Below are 15,850 nucleotides of genomic sequence, written 5' to 3' on the forward strand. Positions count from 1 at the left end.
TGTGCACATTGGAATAATACACTGCAGTGAAGTGTATTGTACTACAGTGACAACAAATTAGCTTGGATAAAAATCAGAGACATGTGAGTGAAAATAAAGTTACAGAAGGTTAAATACAGGTGATAGCATTTTTGTAAAGCTCAAGAACATGCAAAACCAAATTATGTATTGTTTAGGGTACATGTGTATTTGGGGAAAAAAAATTTTTTTTAAGCAAGAGAATGATAAGCACAATAGTAACCTTGAGGTGGGGGAGAGAGGCAGGGGACTGGCATGTGGGAAGAGCACAGAGGGCCTTTGTGATTAATCTCATTGGGAAGCCATGCCAGGAAAACAAGGAAGGCGGAAGAAAGGAAACAAAAGCTAAGGGGGTCTTCTTACAATGAAAAAAAGTCCAGAGATTTAAAAATGAGGGCTTCCCTGGTGACGCAGTGGTTAAGAATCCGCCTGCCAATGCAAGGGACACGGGTTCGAGCCCTGGCCTGGGAAGATCCCACATGCCGCAGAGCAACTAAGCCTGTGCGCGACAACTACTGAGCCTGCGCTCTATAGCCCGTGAGCCACAACTACTGAGCCCACGTGCCACAACTACTGAAGCCTGTGCGCCTAGAGCCCGTGCTCCGCAACAAGAGAAGCCACGACAGTGAGAAGCCTGTGCACCGCAACAAACAGTAGCCCCGGCTCACTGCAAGTAGAGAAAGCCCGCACACAGCAACAAAGACCCAACACAGCCAAAAATAAATAAATAAATAAATTTTTAAAAATAAATAAATAAATAAATTAAATAAAATAAAAATAAAAATGAACTTACCAGAGACCCAGTTGTTTCCCCTCCATGCACAGGCTCCAATCTATAAATCTCCTTCCACGACCTTGCCTCCCAGTAGTGCCAGAAGAGTGGATATGGATGTCGAGCAGCCCAAGAGGTGAACTATAGTGGACATCTGTCAACCTGGAGCCTGCCCTGAATCTAGGTCCCTTTTCTAACTGTTCTTTGATTACCTTTCAGGAATTACTTCTCCATTGAATGCGGTTTTAGTGAGCAGGCAAATCCAGGCGCTTGCCTCCCACCATGGAATCTGGAGGGGAGAGAGCCTTCCAGTTCAGAACCAGTACAGGTAGGAGATAGGCCTGGGGCCTGTACTGGGCCAGTTGAGAAAATCCTCCCTGGCTGTGGACGCATCAGGAGTGAAGATGGTTCTTCACAGCCACGATGAAGAGTTGCTCTGGTTCCAACCCACTGATTCAATCTATGAGCCTGAACTTTTAGTTTCCTGTTGATTTTGTGAGCCCCTAAAGTCTTTCCAATACATATTTCCCTTCTCCTAAATTAGCCATTTCATTCATTTTCTTAAATTACAAAAAAAAAATGATGTTCATAGCAGATAAACAATACAATAACAGAAATTCAATACACTAAAAGTTGGAAGTTCTCTCCCTAGGAAAACCGCTGTTATCATTTTGATATATATCCTTACAAACTTTTTTCTATGCATATATAGAGAGAGATGGACTAGATCTCCAGATAATTTGGGGTTATGGAAGAATGGAAGGGATTTTTACCAAAAAAGGGGTCATACTAAATATATTCTTATATAAATTATTTTTTTACCTGATGATATAGTATAAACATCTTTCCTTGTCAGTACAGAGAAATCTACACCATTCCTTTCAGCGGCTGTATAGCATTCCATGGTATGAGCACCAGAATTTAATCTTCCCCTGTTGTCAGACATTAACACTGCCTCCAACTTTTTAGTATTACAAATAATGATGCAATAAACACCCTTGTACTTACATAGCTTTGCACACATGTGCAAATATTTCTGTAGGTAGGGACTCCTTGGAAGTCATTTCTGGGGCAAAGGATATATACATTAACATTTTTTGTAATATTTACTGCCAAATTGCCCTTTTGCGGCTGTATCCACTTCCCGACAACATAGGTATGCTCATCCTCCACACTTATGAATAGGTTTTTAATATTTATTTTTAGTAATTTGATAGATGAAATATCTTCTTGGTTTTTCCCGATTGTTAGTGTGGATGAACATCTTTTTTCAAATATTTATTAACCAATTTGCCTTTAGATTTTTTTGATTCATTTCTTCATATTATTAGGAGTATGAACTTTTTATCAGTTATATATTGCAATTCTTCTCTCTAAACTAGTGATTAGTCTTAATTTTGGTTTTGGTGTCTTTGGCTCTTATACATGTTCTTTATATAATTTCTATCACTTTTTTTCCTTATGGCTTCTGGGTTCCTGATCATATTCAAGAAAGTTCTTCCTGACCCCCCCAACTATAAGTGAACACAGTTACATACATTTTCTTCTAGAGGCAGCACAGTGCAGTGGTCCTCTGTAGAAGCAGAGGTTCTGGTGCCGGACTCCTTAGTTTCACATCCCAGTTTTGGCACGTATCAGTTGCATGACCCTTAATCGCTCTGTGCCTTAGTTTTCTCATCAGTAAAATGGGGTTGTGGTGAGGATTAAGTTAGTGAGTATAGGTAAAGCATTTAGAATAGTGCCGAGCACATGGTAAATAATATGTGTGCTCTTATCTAGTTCCTTTACAGCCTTTTTTTCACATTTAGATCTTTGGTATACATTTTTTTGCATGATGATTTGAGTCTATTTTTTTCTCAGACGGATAGCCAGTTTTGTTAAATAGTCTATCTTCCCACTGATTTGAAATGCTACCTTTATTTATTTATTTTTAACATCTTTATTGGAGTATAATTGCTTTACAGTGGTGTGTTAGTTTCTGCTTTATAACAAAGTGAATCAATTATACATATACATATGTTCCCATATCTCTTCCCTCTTGCGTCTCCCTCCCTCCCACCCTCCCTATCCCACCCCTCTAGGTGGTCACAAACCACCGAGCTGATCTCCCTGTGCTATGCGGCTGCTTCCCACTAGCTATCTATTTTACATTTGGTAGTGTATATATGTCCATGCCACTCTCTCACTTTGTCACAGCTTACCCTTCCCCCTCCCCATATCCTCAAGTCCATTCTCTAGTAGGTCTGTGTCTTTATTCCTGTCTTACCCCTAGTTTCTTCATGACCTTTTTTTTTTTTTTTTTGATTCCATATATATATGTTAGCATACGGTATTTGTTTTTCTCTTTCTGACTTACTTCACTCTGTATGACAGACTCTAGGTCCATCCACCTCACTACAAATAACTCAATTTCGTTTCTTTTTATGGCTGAGTAATATTCCATTGTATATATGTGCCACATCTTCTTTATCCATTCATCTGTTGATGGATACTTAGGTTGCTTCCATGTCCTGGCTATTGTAAATAGAGCTGCAATGAACATTTTGGTACATGACTCTTTTTGAATTATGGTTTTCTCAGGGTATATGCCCAGTAGTGGGATTGCTGGGTCATATGGTAGTTCTATTTGTAGTTTTTTAAGGAACCTCCATACTGTTCCTCATAGTGGCTGTATCAATTTACATTCCCACCAACAGTGCAAGAGTGTTGCCTTTTCTCCACACCCTCTCCAGCATTTATTGTTTGTAGATTTTTTGATGATGACCATTCTGACCGGTGTGAGATGATATCTCATTGTAGTTTTGATTTGCATTTCTCTAATGATTAATGATGTTGAGCATTCTTTCATGTGTCTGTTGGCAATCTGTATATCTTCTTTGTAGAAATGTCTATTTAGGTCTTCTGCCCATTTTTGGATTGGGTTGTTTTTTTGTTACTGAGCTGCATGAGCTGCTTGTATGGTCACCTTATCTTTGACAAAGGAGGCAAGAATATACAGTGGAGAAAAGACAGCCTCTTCAATAAGTGGTGCTGGGAAAACTGGACAGGTACATGTAAAAGTATGAAATTAGAACACTCCCTAACACCATACATAAAAATAAACTCAAAATGGATTAAAGACCTAAATGTAAGGCCAGACACTATCAAACTCTTAGAGGAAAACATAGGCAGAACACTCTATGACATAAATCACAGCAAGATCCTTTTTGACCCACCTCCTAGAGAAATGGAAATAAAAACAAAAATAAACAAATGGGACCTAATGAAACTTAAAAGCTTTTGCACAGCACAGGAAACCATAAACAAGACCAAAAGACAACCCTCAGAATGGGAGAAAATATTTGCAAATGAAGCAACTGACAAAGGATTAATCTCCAAAATTTACAAGCAGCTCATGCAGCTCAATAACGAAATGCTACCTTTAGAATATGCTAAGGAACAGGCCATCCCTGGAAGTGCCCTAAGAGGTCTCAGCCAGTACATGGCCACCTGTGATAACTACACTTGAAAGGAGGCTATTCAATTAGCACTTTGTGGACTCCTTGGGGACCTGTTAAAGACAGAAATTCTGAAGTTGAATTTAATAATGTTCAGAAACTAGGCCTCTCCCCTCTGAGCCCCACCCAAACAGGGGTTTGGAAGGCTAGGAAGGCCACCCCAGTCGCTCTGCTTAAAGAGCAAGGCTGCTGAGGACTGTGTTCTCGAAGAAGCATACCCAGGCTAAAAATGTGTACACCACAGACTGTTTTCTCCAAGATAATCATGATGAGGAAGAGAACTCAGCCATTCTGAACTTTATAGTAGGAGAATATACGGTATATGCATAAAGATGGGATATAGTTAGCTGTGAAGGATGGCTGGAGTTAGCGGAGAGTTTCACAAGTGTAACAGGCTTATCTACATTAGATGACTATTGTGTAGGGGAGGCTGAGAACCAGAGATTCAACTCTAGCTTTTCCTTTAAGACTTAATCACAAACACATCAACTGTTTAAGGTGTGCTGCCATCTCCTGGCCAAACTTGTGTTGCAGTCAGATCACAAGCCATTACAGCAAAAAGTGAAGCAGCCGTGAGTATGATGTGGTAATCCAAAACAAAACAAACAGCGCACACCCCCTGGGAGAAGGCATGCTGCGTGCTGACTGACAGTCGCTGGTGGCTACAGATGGCGCTGCTCTGCTGGTAGAGGCCTATGATGGTGTCCATCAGGCACTGCCGAGCAAGCAAATCTGAAGAGCAGGCTGAGCCTAAGAAGAAAATTCAAATATTCCACATGCAGATAGGCCCATATATGGATTCCATGCCCAGATTCTCTCACAGTGTAATGAAGAGTAGATAGGCTTGTGCAGAAGTTCAGAATGTTGCAAGTTCATGCTGAAAAGAGGCTGGCGGAAAGGGTGTGAACCCAGGAGAGGCTCTGAAAAATAAATTGCTATCACTCCACTTTGCTCCCTTCTTCTTCGCTCTCCTACCTCCCATTCCCGGGCCCTACCCTCTGGTAGTGGTCATGTCAAGTGCCCAGAGACCGAGAGCAATCCATGGGGGAGAGTAACATGTTCCATCAATCTCCAAGGCAAACTGAAAGACCTCTAGGGTCCCAGTGGAAATGGAATGGAATAGAGAGCATTCTGCAGACACAGTGAGGTTAAGGGAAAACAAAAGCCAAACAGATATAAACCTAAAACGTTAATATGATCTTTATTATACAGCACATCTGGTGTTTGTGCACCCCAGAAGTATACACAATACTCTATAAAACCAAACCCAGCCATTCAAAATTACACTAAATGAAGACTTAACCCATAGCTGCATCTCTTAAAAATATACACAATTAACACTGTCCTGCTGTAACAATATCATGGAAAGAGACAGGTAGTACAAGGAGGGAGAGAGTGTAAGAACTGAAGTTTGTGCCAAAGTAATTTTCTCTTGTTATTGCACTTTTATTCTACACACTTAGTATATTACACTTTTATTTAACACTGTAATAATAAACATTAGACCTTTGAAACAAACAAAAACATTACATAAAGACAAAAGACAACAAGCTGTCCAGACCAATTTCCTTTTCAACCATCTGAGTAAGGTGTCCCCCCAGTGTCAGATGTTCACACACAGTCTCTTCAGTCAGCTCTGTGGACTGGATGTTAACAAAGCAGATAAAGTTAAAAATAAAACACTTTTCAGAACAGTAGTGTACTTAAAACCCCCAAGGGAGTTTGCCATACAGGTTTCTCAAGTTGACTCCCTCCTAACCCACTTAAACATCACACTAGCCCTGACCCACCCCACCCCCATATTTAGAAGGATAAACCCTCTTTTTTTTTCTTTTAAAGAAAAAGTGGGTTATTTGATCCAGCAAATCCAAAAATCAAGCTTTGAAAACTCAAAGAAAGCAACTACTCTTTCGGCAATGGACTCTTCGAGGGCCATTTATTCCACTCTGATGCAGTATGAACTTAGGAGGTTCCCTGATTAGTCAGATGGAATACCACGCATGCCTTCTCTCCAAAGCAAGGCCAGAGGGAGTCTATTCCCCAGAGTGCTGTTATAATCACCAATCCCTTTTGGCTTCTCAGTGCTAAATAATAAGCCAAAAAATAAAGTGTCATTCAGTGCAGTTATCACTTTGCAGCCCTGCTACCCCAAACCACTTTGCTGATCAGGAAAAAACTTTGTCAACACCTCTTTGGCAGCTCAAGTGAAAATGCAAAAAAATGCATTGGAGAGCTGACAGGTACTAGTTGAGAGTTCTACCAGTCCCCTGTTTCTATCCGTGGTAGTAATATATCCCTCCCTTCACTCTTTCCTTGAATTTTAGTGTTAAAAATTAGGAGAAGCTGCTGCCTAGGCTCTGTCCCCTTGAAACTGATGGAGTCACAAATGACTTCTTTGGTCTGGGAAGAACCAGCACAGTCCTCCTTCCCAGAGAAGTGAAAGGCTTTCACTCAATCAATGAGCCACTCTCTGCAGAGGATCCAGGGAACTAGGGCATGCCTGTGGAAACCTCACCCCGACGTGCATTCCTCAACGCCCCCAGACTGACCTTGCCACTGGCTCCCTAGGCACTAAGGCAGCTACTCTGGAGCCCCAGGCTCCACTGCGTCTTCTGATTGCTCTGCAGGAAGGTCCGTCACTCAATTCTGAAGCAACAGAAGCGACCAGACCTCAAGCACATTAAAAATGGCCAGGTAATCATTTTCAGGCTGGGGTAAATTGCCCTAATTAAGTTGGTAAGAAGGATGGAACACAGTAAGGGTAACTCTTTCATCCCATCCTTCTTCCTCCCCCTGCCACAATCTCACCTCACCACGTGGGAGCACAGACAACCAAAGCTAGGAGGTAAAATCTTCAGGACTTTGGCCTTGTTGAGCCCTCTACAGCCCAAGTGCTGCCAGGCCTCTTTGAATATCTAGTGTCTTCCCAAGTAATATACAATACAGTACATTTCATGGCATTGCATCACTTAAATAATGGATGCCAAGGAACAAAGAACCCCAAATTAGCAGACACTGTTATTCAACGAAAGCAAAGTATACACGCGTGTTATACATATGTATTCCTGTACTCAGCCTGCTGAGTGTTTAAATAACACTTCCAAATATCTACATGTGGACTCTGGCTGGCCTGCGCCTTTTCTCAGAAAAATGAACTGCAACCACTCATCTCCTTACTAAGCATCAGCCCCTCCCCTGCTTCTCCCTGCTCAGGCAAAAAATGTGGGCAATCTGCTGGTGTCTGAGAGCAGACTAAGCCACAGGGGATAAACTGAAAAGGGACTCTGGGTGGAGAAAAACCTAACCTCCCAGGTGTAAATGGAGCTATGAACTAAGACTTCCAAAGAATGTTAGGAATGTGAGCTCCACAATGGGAGCACAGAGTCCTAATTACGGCTGGAGTTAAAAGACAGTCTGGAAAAGGGAACTATGTAAGACTTTTCTTGAAATTTCATACAGAAGAGATTTATACTGACTTTTTGGCTAAAGAAATAGCTTGGGCATCAGTGAACTGGATATGCTCACAGCCATCCAACTCTTCCCTATCCAGGAGTCATCTCTGCCTGGGAAGGTCTCAAGTTGCCCAGCAAGCATCAGTCCCCTTGGGAGCTCTCTGTAATGAATGTCAAATTCTTCCCATAGCCAAAAGGTGAGGGGAAGGAAAGAAATAAAGAGTGAAAGAGAAAGGTCTCTGCTTTCAAGTAGAATCATCGAGTCCTCTGTTTGGCCTCTCAGAATGTGACTTGCATAGCCGGTCCATGATGCCCTGGAGCATGGGCTGGACAATGCCCAAGAGAGGTCTCTGAGAGGGGTCACCATCCCAGCAGGCTTCCATCAATTGCCAGCACTCCTCATCAAACACAGGAAGGCGTTCTGGACGGGCCCCTAGAGAAAGGAGCATGGATGTAAGACCAGAGGCAGCGAGAAGGGAACCAACACAATGAAGAGGCATGATCAGCTCACAGGCTGATTACCCAGTTGGGGCTCAGGATGCTAAACAATGCAGTGAGCTTTGGCTTCAACTGCAAATATCTAGGTTAGAACCTAATAGTAACTGTGATGAAAAACTGGAATACACTGGCATAGGATGTTGAAGAATTAGAAACTTTAAAGATAAAAACCTTTCTGAGAGTTCAGAACCACGCTGCCTGGAAGCAAAGGTTTGACTTAAATGTCTTTTCTGGATTCCATGATGGTTTAAATGTGTATGAGGTCCTGCTGTGGAGTGGCCAGAGAGGAGGACGGGAGGCTGCTGCGGCAGTGCCTGGTCTCAGTCTGCTCTCTCCTGGGGAGTCAGGGCAAAGCAAGGCTCGTGGCTCTTACCTCTCCGCACATTGTTCCAGAGATGGTCTTTGCTGGCACACCTCTCAAATGCCTCAGGGAGCTTGACAGAGCCTGAGCAGATATACCAGAAAAGAATGCCAAAAGCGTAGACATCCACAGAATTATCATACTTCCCTACAGCAAGAAAGGGTGACAAGTAGTGAGCCAGGGAGGGAATCAGCAGCATCACCGCTAACTTGCATCTGCAGAGGTCTTTACACATTTTTTCCTAAAGCCTTTCATACCCATTATCTCTTATAACAACCCTGTTAGGCAGGACACATTTATAATGCCCATTTTATAATACGAAAAACTATGGCACTGGGAGGGCTAAAGATTAAAAGAGCCAAGACTAGAACTTGACAAAGGGGAAGGAAAACAGGCCTTTTATTTTATTTTATTTATTTTATATTTCACTGATATTCATTATATTTTGTATTTGATTATTGTTTGTGTGAAGTATTTTATTTTTTATATCAATTTATTTATTTATTTATTTATTTATTCATTCATTCATTCATTCATTTTTGGCTGTGTTGGGTCCTGGTTGCTGCGCACGGGCCCTCTCCAGTTGCAGCAAGCAGGGGCCACTCTTCGCTGCGGTGCACGGGCTTCTCATTGCGGTGGTTCCTCCTACTGCGGAGCACCAGCTCCAGGCATGTGGGCTTCAGTAGTTGCAGCACTCGGGCTCAGTAGTTGTGGCTCACGGGCTCTAGAGCACAGGCTCAGTAGTTGTGGCTCACGGGCTTAGCTGCTCTGCGGCATGTGGGATCTGCCTGGACCAGGGATTCAACCCGTGTCCCCTGCACTGGCAGGCGGATTCTTAACCACTGAGCCACCAGGGAAGTCCAGGCCTTTATTTTAATGGGACAGTCAAAAAGATTAATCCTGAAAGGTCATGTTAGGGAAATAAGGTTGGGAAATACAGGTGGGTAGATAGGTTGGAACCATATCATAAAGACTTTTAAAGTCGGACAGAAGAGTCTGGATTTGGTGGGCAGCAGGAGTCATTTATGCTTTAGAGCAGGAGGTCACATGAAGAAAATATTTTAGAAAGATTATTTTTACAGCAGTAGGATGAACTGCAGTAGAAATAATCAAATGAATTTAAATATGAAGTAGCCAAGATAAAATAATAAAAGTGGGAATAGAAATTTTTTTAAAAGTCAGGGAAAGAAAAATGATGACTGTCTACTTCTTTTCAATGTGCGTAGGACTACAGCTATCCAAGTAACTCCTAATCCTTATATGTATCACTCAATGAAGGGTTGGCGGAAGACTTGTGGCTAATGAGAGAAATCCAAATATTATAAATTGCTAATTTTAAGTCTTACCAATACTAACGAGTGACCTGCCGTTCCCTTTCCACCTTCCCTGGCAATGACGCAACCTTCCTCATCCGTTCAGGCTCAAAACCTCAGAGTCATCTTATAGTCATTCTTTTCTGTTCATCACCCATATCAAGTTAATTACAAAATCTTGCCCGTCCTTCCTCTGAATTGATCTCAAATCTGTAACATTTTTTGTTTCAGCACTACTACCAACTTAATCCTAGGTCTGGTCTCCACCACTGGTCTCCCTACTTGGCTCTTGCCACTCAATCTGCCTTACCTACTGCTACTAAACATTTCCATGAACATCTCTTTTCATCCCTCACCTGTTCAAAAGCCCAGTAGCTCCTTACTTCTTCCACATCAAGCCTTCACTCCACTGCATGAATTTCAAGCTCAAATATATCTTATCTCCAACTTGTTTGCTATTACTTCCCGAACTGATTTCTTTCCTGTCATGCTTATTTCTAATCGGCAATTTTGCTCCTATTTCCTCTCCCCCAGCCTCAAGAATTTTCTCTCCTAAATAACATGGTTGGACTCTAGAGACAGAAGGACCTAAATTCCAATCCCAGCCTCATTACTTCTAGCTCAGTGTTTTGGGGTGGGTTTCTTCATCAATCTGGCCTCAACTTTATCCATGACATGGACATAAAAATGCATCAATATCACCACAGAATTGTCATGAGGATTAAATGGAACAAAATATATGACATAACATACCCACAGTGCCTAGCTCAAAGAATATATTAATAAATATAGAGTTCCCTTCCCACCTACCAAATTTTCCAGATCTCATTCAGTTTCTATCCAGAATTTCACCTCTACCACAAAACCATCTAACATTTCTTCTCTGAACACCAACATTACATTATGTAGCACTTAATCACATGTTATCTTATACTGCTTCTTAATTATTTTACCTCTCAATATATCTCCATCAACTGTAAGTTCTTTAATGATAGAGGACAACTCTTATTATATAGGAGTTATTCAATCAATACTTTAGGATTAAATAGTTGGTTGACTATGGCAATGATGGCACTAATAGCCCAGAGAGACATCCAGTAGAATAGTTGGTGACTCCCATTTACACTTTTCTTTCTTGCCCCTTTACCTCTTCACTTGTCCCCCTACTTGTCTTAGGTTTCCCCTGTTCTGGTTTCTCCCCTGCCTATGCCAGAACTGCCAGTAGTACTTGTGGATACTACTTAGCCCAAAGGGTAGCACTTGGTTAAAACACGGAGCCCTGCCCTCCAGCTTACCTGTGAAAAGTTCAGGGGCCATATGAATTGGTGTCCCCACAATGCTGCCTGACATCATGGCCTCTGGCTTGCAGAATCCTAAGTCAGTGATCTTGGCACGGTTCTGCTTGTCCAACTGCCAACAAAGCAGGGTGAGAGTCATCCTATGCCTGGTCCTGCACATAGCGCTCAGCTGCATACCCAAGCTCAAAAGTAGGCATCTTCCTCACAGCAGTACTTAATCAACTCTGCCTCTATTCTCCCTGTCGCCAGATTCACTCCCATTACTGTCTCCTCCCCATACTGTAAACAACCTGATGGCAAGGACTGTCTTTTTCATCTTTGTATCCCCAGCACTTAGCATAGTGCCTAGCACATATCAGGAGCTTAGCAAATCTTGGAAGAATGAATAAATGAAGGACACTGAGGAAAGTATTATTAGTTCCTGATTATTCTCCTCTGACCTCCAGAACCCAGGGCAGAAAGTTGCTAAATAAGAAGGCTGAGGTCCTCTGGTCAGCTGAGGAGGGTTTTTTAATTCCCTCTAGTTTCCTTTCCTGAGGTCCAAGACAATAAATCTGTCTCAGATGAATGGATAAAGATGATGTATATATACACAATGGAATACTACTCAGCCGTTAAAAAAAAGAAGGAAATAGTACAGTAACATGGATGGAACTAGAGATTATCAAAAGAAGTGAAGTGAGTCAGACAGAAAAAGACAAATATCATATGGTATCATTTCTATGTGGAATCTAAAATATGATACAAATGAACTTATTTACAAAACAGAAGCAGACTCACAGATATAGAAAACAAACTTATGGTTACCAAAGGGGAAAGGGGGTAGGGGAGGAATAAATTAGGAGTTTGGGATTAGCATATACCAACTTCTATATATAAAACAGATAAACAACAAGATCCTATTGTAGAGCACAGGGAACTACATTCAATATCTCGTAATAACATAAAATGGAAAAGAATACGAAAAGGAATATATATGTAGAACTGAATCATTTTGCTGTACACCAGAAACTAACACATTATAAATCAACTATACTTCAATAAAAATAAAAATTAAAAAAAAAATCTGTCTCATTTGGCTATTGACAAGCCTCTTAGGTTTCAGCCTATAATTTTAGGAAGATATTTCCCTCCCCCCAAAACTGCTATCATCTTTATATATCATTTTTTAAAAATAAATTTATTTATTTATTTATTTTTATTTTTTGGCTGTGTTGGGTCTTCATTGCTGCACGTGGGATTTCTCTAGTTGTGGCGAGCGGGGGCTACTCTTCGTTGTGGTGCATGGGCTTCTCATTGTGGTGGCTTCTCTTGTTTCAGAGCACGGGCTCTAGGCACGCGGACTTCAGTAGTTGTGGCACGTGGGTCTCAGTAGTTGTGGCTCACGGGCTTAGTTGCTCCACAGCATGTGGGATCTTCCCAGACCAGGGCTCGAACCTGTGTCCCCTGCATTGGCAGGCGGATTCTCAACCACTGTGCCACCAGGGAAGCCCTCTTTATATATCATTTAAGTGTTGCCAGAGACACTTCAATGATAATCCAATATATTTTCAAAAGGAGTATGTCAAAAGATTCTTTATAATTAGATAACAGGACTGGCAGGTTCATGACTATCTTACCTTTTAAGGTGTGTTTACCCATCTCAGTCCTCATCCAGCATCTCAAACCCTAAGCAATAACAAGACCTGGAATCCTCAAAAATATCAATGTCACAAAAGCAAAAAAAGGCAGGACTATTCTAGATTAAGAGGCTAAAGAAACATGACAAAATGCACTGTATGATCCTTGGATTGGATCCTGGGCCAAACAAACAAATAGACCATATTTGGGATAGTTGAACATATTTGGGACAACTGGAAAATGTTAATATAGACTGTGTATTAACTAATAATATTGTATCAATTTAAACTTCTTGGGTGTGAATAATGGCATTTTAATTAAGTGGAAGAATGTCCTTTTCCTTAGAAAATACAAGCTGAAGTATGTAGGAGTAAAGTTTTATCTGCAAGTTACTCTCATATAGTTCAGTAAAAAATGTGTGTGTGTGTGTATGTGTGTGTGTGAAGAAAGAGAGAGACAGAAACAAAGAGAGACTACACTAGGAAAGAGAATATGAATCTGGGTGAATAGTATGTGAATCTTCATTGTACCACTCTTTTAGCTTTTCTGTAAGTTTAAATTTTCTCACCAGTGTTGGGAGAAAAAATCTTAAGCAATATAAGCTAGGCCTATGATGCAACTCCTCCCTAAGCTTCAAGTCCAAGAAACCATCCATCCACTCTGCTGTTAACTGGTCACAGTCTTTTCCTGTGACCAAATTTACATTTATGTGTACCTCCCTCCAAAGGTCACTTACACATAGAGACAGGGAGTTATCTTGGGGAAACAGCTCTTACTTACCAGCACATTTTTCAGTTTGATATCACGGTGGACAAGTCCCTGGCTGTGCAGGAAGCGGATTCCTTCCACCACATCTAGTGCTATCTGCAAACGGGTCTCCAGGGTCAGCCCAGCCTTGGGGAGACAAAAGGGTTTACTTGTCACTAAGAAGACAACTCCTCAATCCAACTTGCTTATACCAACTAAGAGTTCCTTCTGTGAGATACTGAAAGACTGACCACACTAGGGTACACAAGGACAGAAAAGTGGATGAGAATAAGGGAAGAAGAAGGTAGGAGAGGGAAATAAAGGAAAAGCAAGGAAGGGCAAGCTATAAAGGCCAGATCAAATCCCTTGGAGGCAGCACTTAGGCCAGGTGGATGATCCCCAAATGTGACTAGGAGAGCCACAACCAAACGCCTGAAGGCATGAGTGCATCTCTAATCCTGAACAAACTCTAGAACTGCCTTAGAGGCTCAAAGTGAGTATTTCTAGGACTCTCAGGCAGATTTACTTCCATTGCTTTGTAGGACTGGTTAGCCTTTGGTTTTATGGATTCAAATACCAAAGTCACTCATCTTACTTCTACCAAGCCTCCAATTTAGGGTCTCTTGAATTCTGGAGAATGTTATATCACTCATCCAAAAGCCCATATATGGTTCTCTAACCCACTTATGGAAAAGCATCACATGGTGCTGAGCTTAACTCCCCTGAAATGAAGAAGGAAAGCCACTTGCAGGGTCATTTTATTCACCGTATTGATTTCTCATGGCTCCTGCAAGCATTTCTAAGGATTCTTCTGTCTTATTCCATATAAACTGGTACAAGAGGCACCTGTGAGAAGGGACCTTCCAGATACTCTGGGGTTAGCTTTTCCAGCTCCAATGTAGAGGACAAACAAAAGAAACCTCTCTATTTCCCTGCTGGTGGCTGTTTTAGATGAGGGGAACTCAACATCCAACTGAGGGTATTTCACCTTCATTCAAAATCTTTCGCTTCTCACTGTCTACGACGGAATTTGAATGCTATGGAACTCTTTACATTTTTGGTCTTCTATAACTTGTTCCCAACATTTCTTTGCATATTATCTCCCCTCTATTCCCCAAATGAACCAGCTGCTCCAACACAGTCAGTGTCCTTCAAATGTTCTGGGCACTATGCTATTCCTTCCCCCTGCTATGACCTCTTCTTTCCATCTGCCCAAATTTTACCCATCAGGGTTCACTTATCCAACTCAAATGCCACCTGTTCATGAAATATTCACTGACTACAATTATTTTATTTTATTTTATTTTTTAAAATATTTTTAAAATTTATTTTTGGCTGTGTTGGGTCTTCATTGCTACGTGCGGGCTTTCTCTAGTTGTGGTGAGCAGGGGCTACTCTTTGTTGCGGTGCGCGGGTTTCTCATTGCAGTGGCTTCTCTTGTTGCAGAGCATGGGCTCTAGGCGTGCGGGCTTCAGTAGTTGCAGTACACGGGCTCAGCAGTTGTGGCGTGGGGGCTTAGTTGCTCCGCGGCATGTGGGATCTTCCCAGACCAGGGCTCGAACCTGTGTCCCCTGCACTGGCAGGCGGATTCTTAACCACTGCGCCACCAGGGAAGTCCCTACAATTCTTTTAAAAGCCCCTGGCCAATTATACTTTTTGATATCCCCTTATGTTGCTTAATACAGGGCCTTGTACAAAGTAGTCACTAATAAATATTTGTTGACAACAAAAACTAGCTTAATTCACTGAGAACAAAAATGAGAAAGAATAGCAGAGTTATAGGAAGCTTTTCTGCTCTTCTGTGTAGTCTAGATTTTTACCACTACCACGAGAGGTAAAAGTGGTGAACTGCAGTATTCTGGATATAAACTGGGCAAAAAAACATGTTCTGAGACATTTTTAAGGTTTTTTGGAAATGAAGGTAATAAAGCTTGATTACTCCAACCTTGTCTTATGAGAGCTAGGGGCTCTGAATAAAGAAGAAAGGAGGAAAGGCCAGAAAGGAACCTGTGGGTCTGGCTGCCAGCTGGACCTCACTCCCTCCTTGCCCTGCCTCACCTTCAGCCCACTGTAGAGGTCCCGGTGCAGCCGCTCCATAATGAGCAGCACAGCGATGCTGGAGCCACCACCATAGTTGTAGTCGATGACGGAACCGTGCAGATCCACCAATCGCTCATGCTTCGGCAGAGACCTGGTGAGGAGTGGAAAGGTCTGGGCTACAGCTAACCTTGCATAGCATGCCACCACAGTGGAAGAAATAACCCTGAGACCATG

General features: G+C 41.9%; 1 protein-coding gene across 7 annotated transcripts in view; it reads right to left on the reverse strand.

The window, feature by feature from the left end:
* Window positions 1-5,463: 5,463 nt before the first annotated feature.
* Window positions 5,464-15,850, reverse strand: part of DSTYK (dual serine/threonine and tyrosine protein kinase) — a 56,801-nt gene continuing 46,414 nt past the window's right edge. For 4 of the 7 annotated variants that reach the window (XM_036871714.1, XM_036871743.1, XM_036871764.1 and 1 more), the window contains 5 exons: window positions 15,635-15,767; window positions 13,610-13,723; window positions 11,207-11,321; window positions 8,611-8,745; window positions 5,464-8,172 (listed from right to left, as the gene is read on the reverse strand). In XM_036871714.1, the coding sequence (XP_036727609.1) occupies window positions 7,985-8,172; window positions 8,611-8,745; window positions 11,207-11,321; window positions 13,610-13,723; window positions 15,635-15,767 (685 nt within the window). In that variant the 3' untranslated portion in view covers window positions 5,464-7,984. Of the gene's footprint in view, window positions 8,173-8,408; window positions 8,573-8,610; window positions 8,746-11,206; window positions 11,322-13,609; window positions 13,724-15,634; window positions 15,768-15,850 lie in introns of all 7 variants that reach the window. The other 3 variants (XM_036871723.1, XM_036871754.1, XM_036871733.1) reach the window with 3 other exon arrangements.

Source organism: Balaenoptera musculus, chromosome 1 (assembly GCF_009873245.2).
Source record: "Balaenoptera musculus isolate JJ_BM4_2016_0621 chromosome 1, mBalMus1.pri.v3, whole genome shotgun sequence".
Classification (NCBI taxonomy): Eukaryota; Metazoa; Chordata; class Mammalia; order Artiodactyla; family Balaenopteridae; genus Balaenoptera; species Balaenoptera musculus.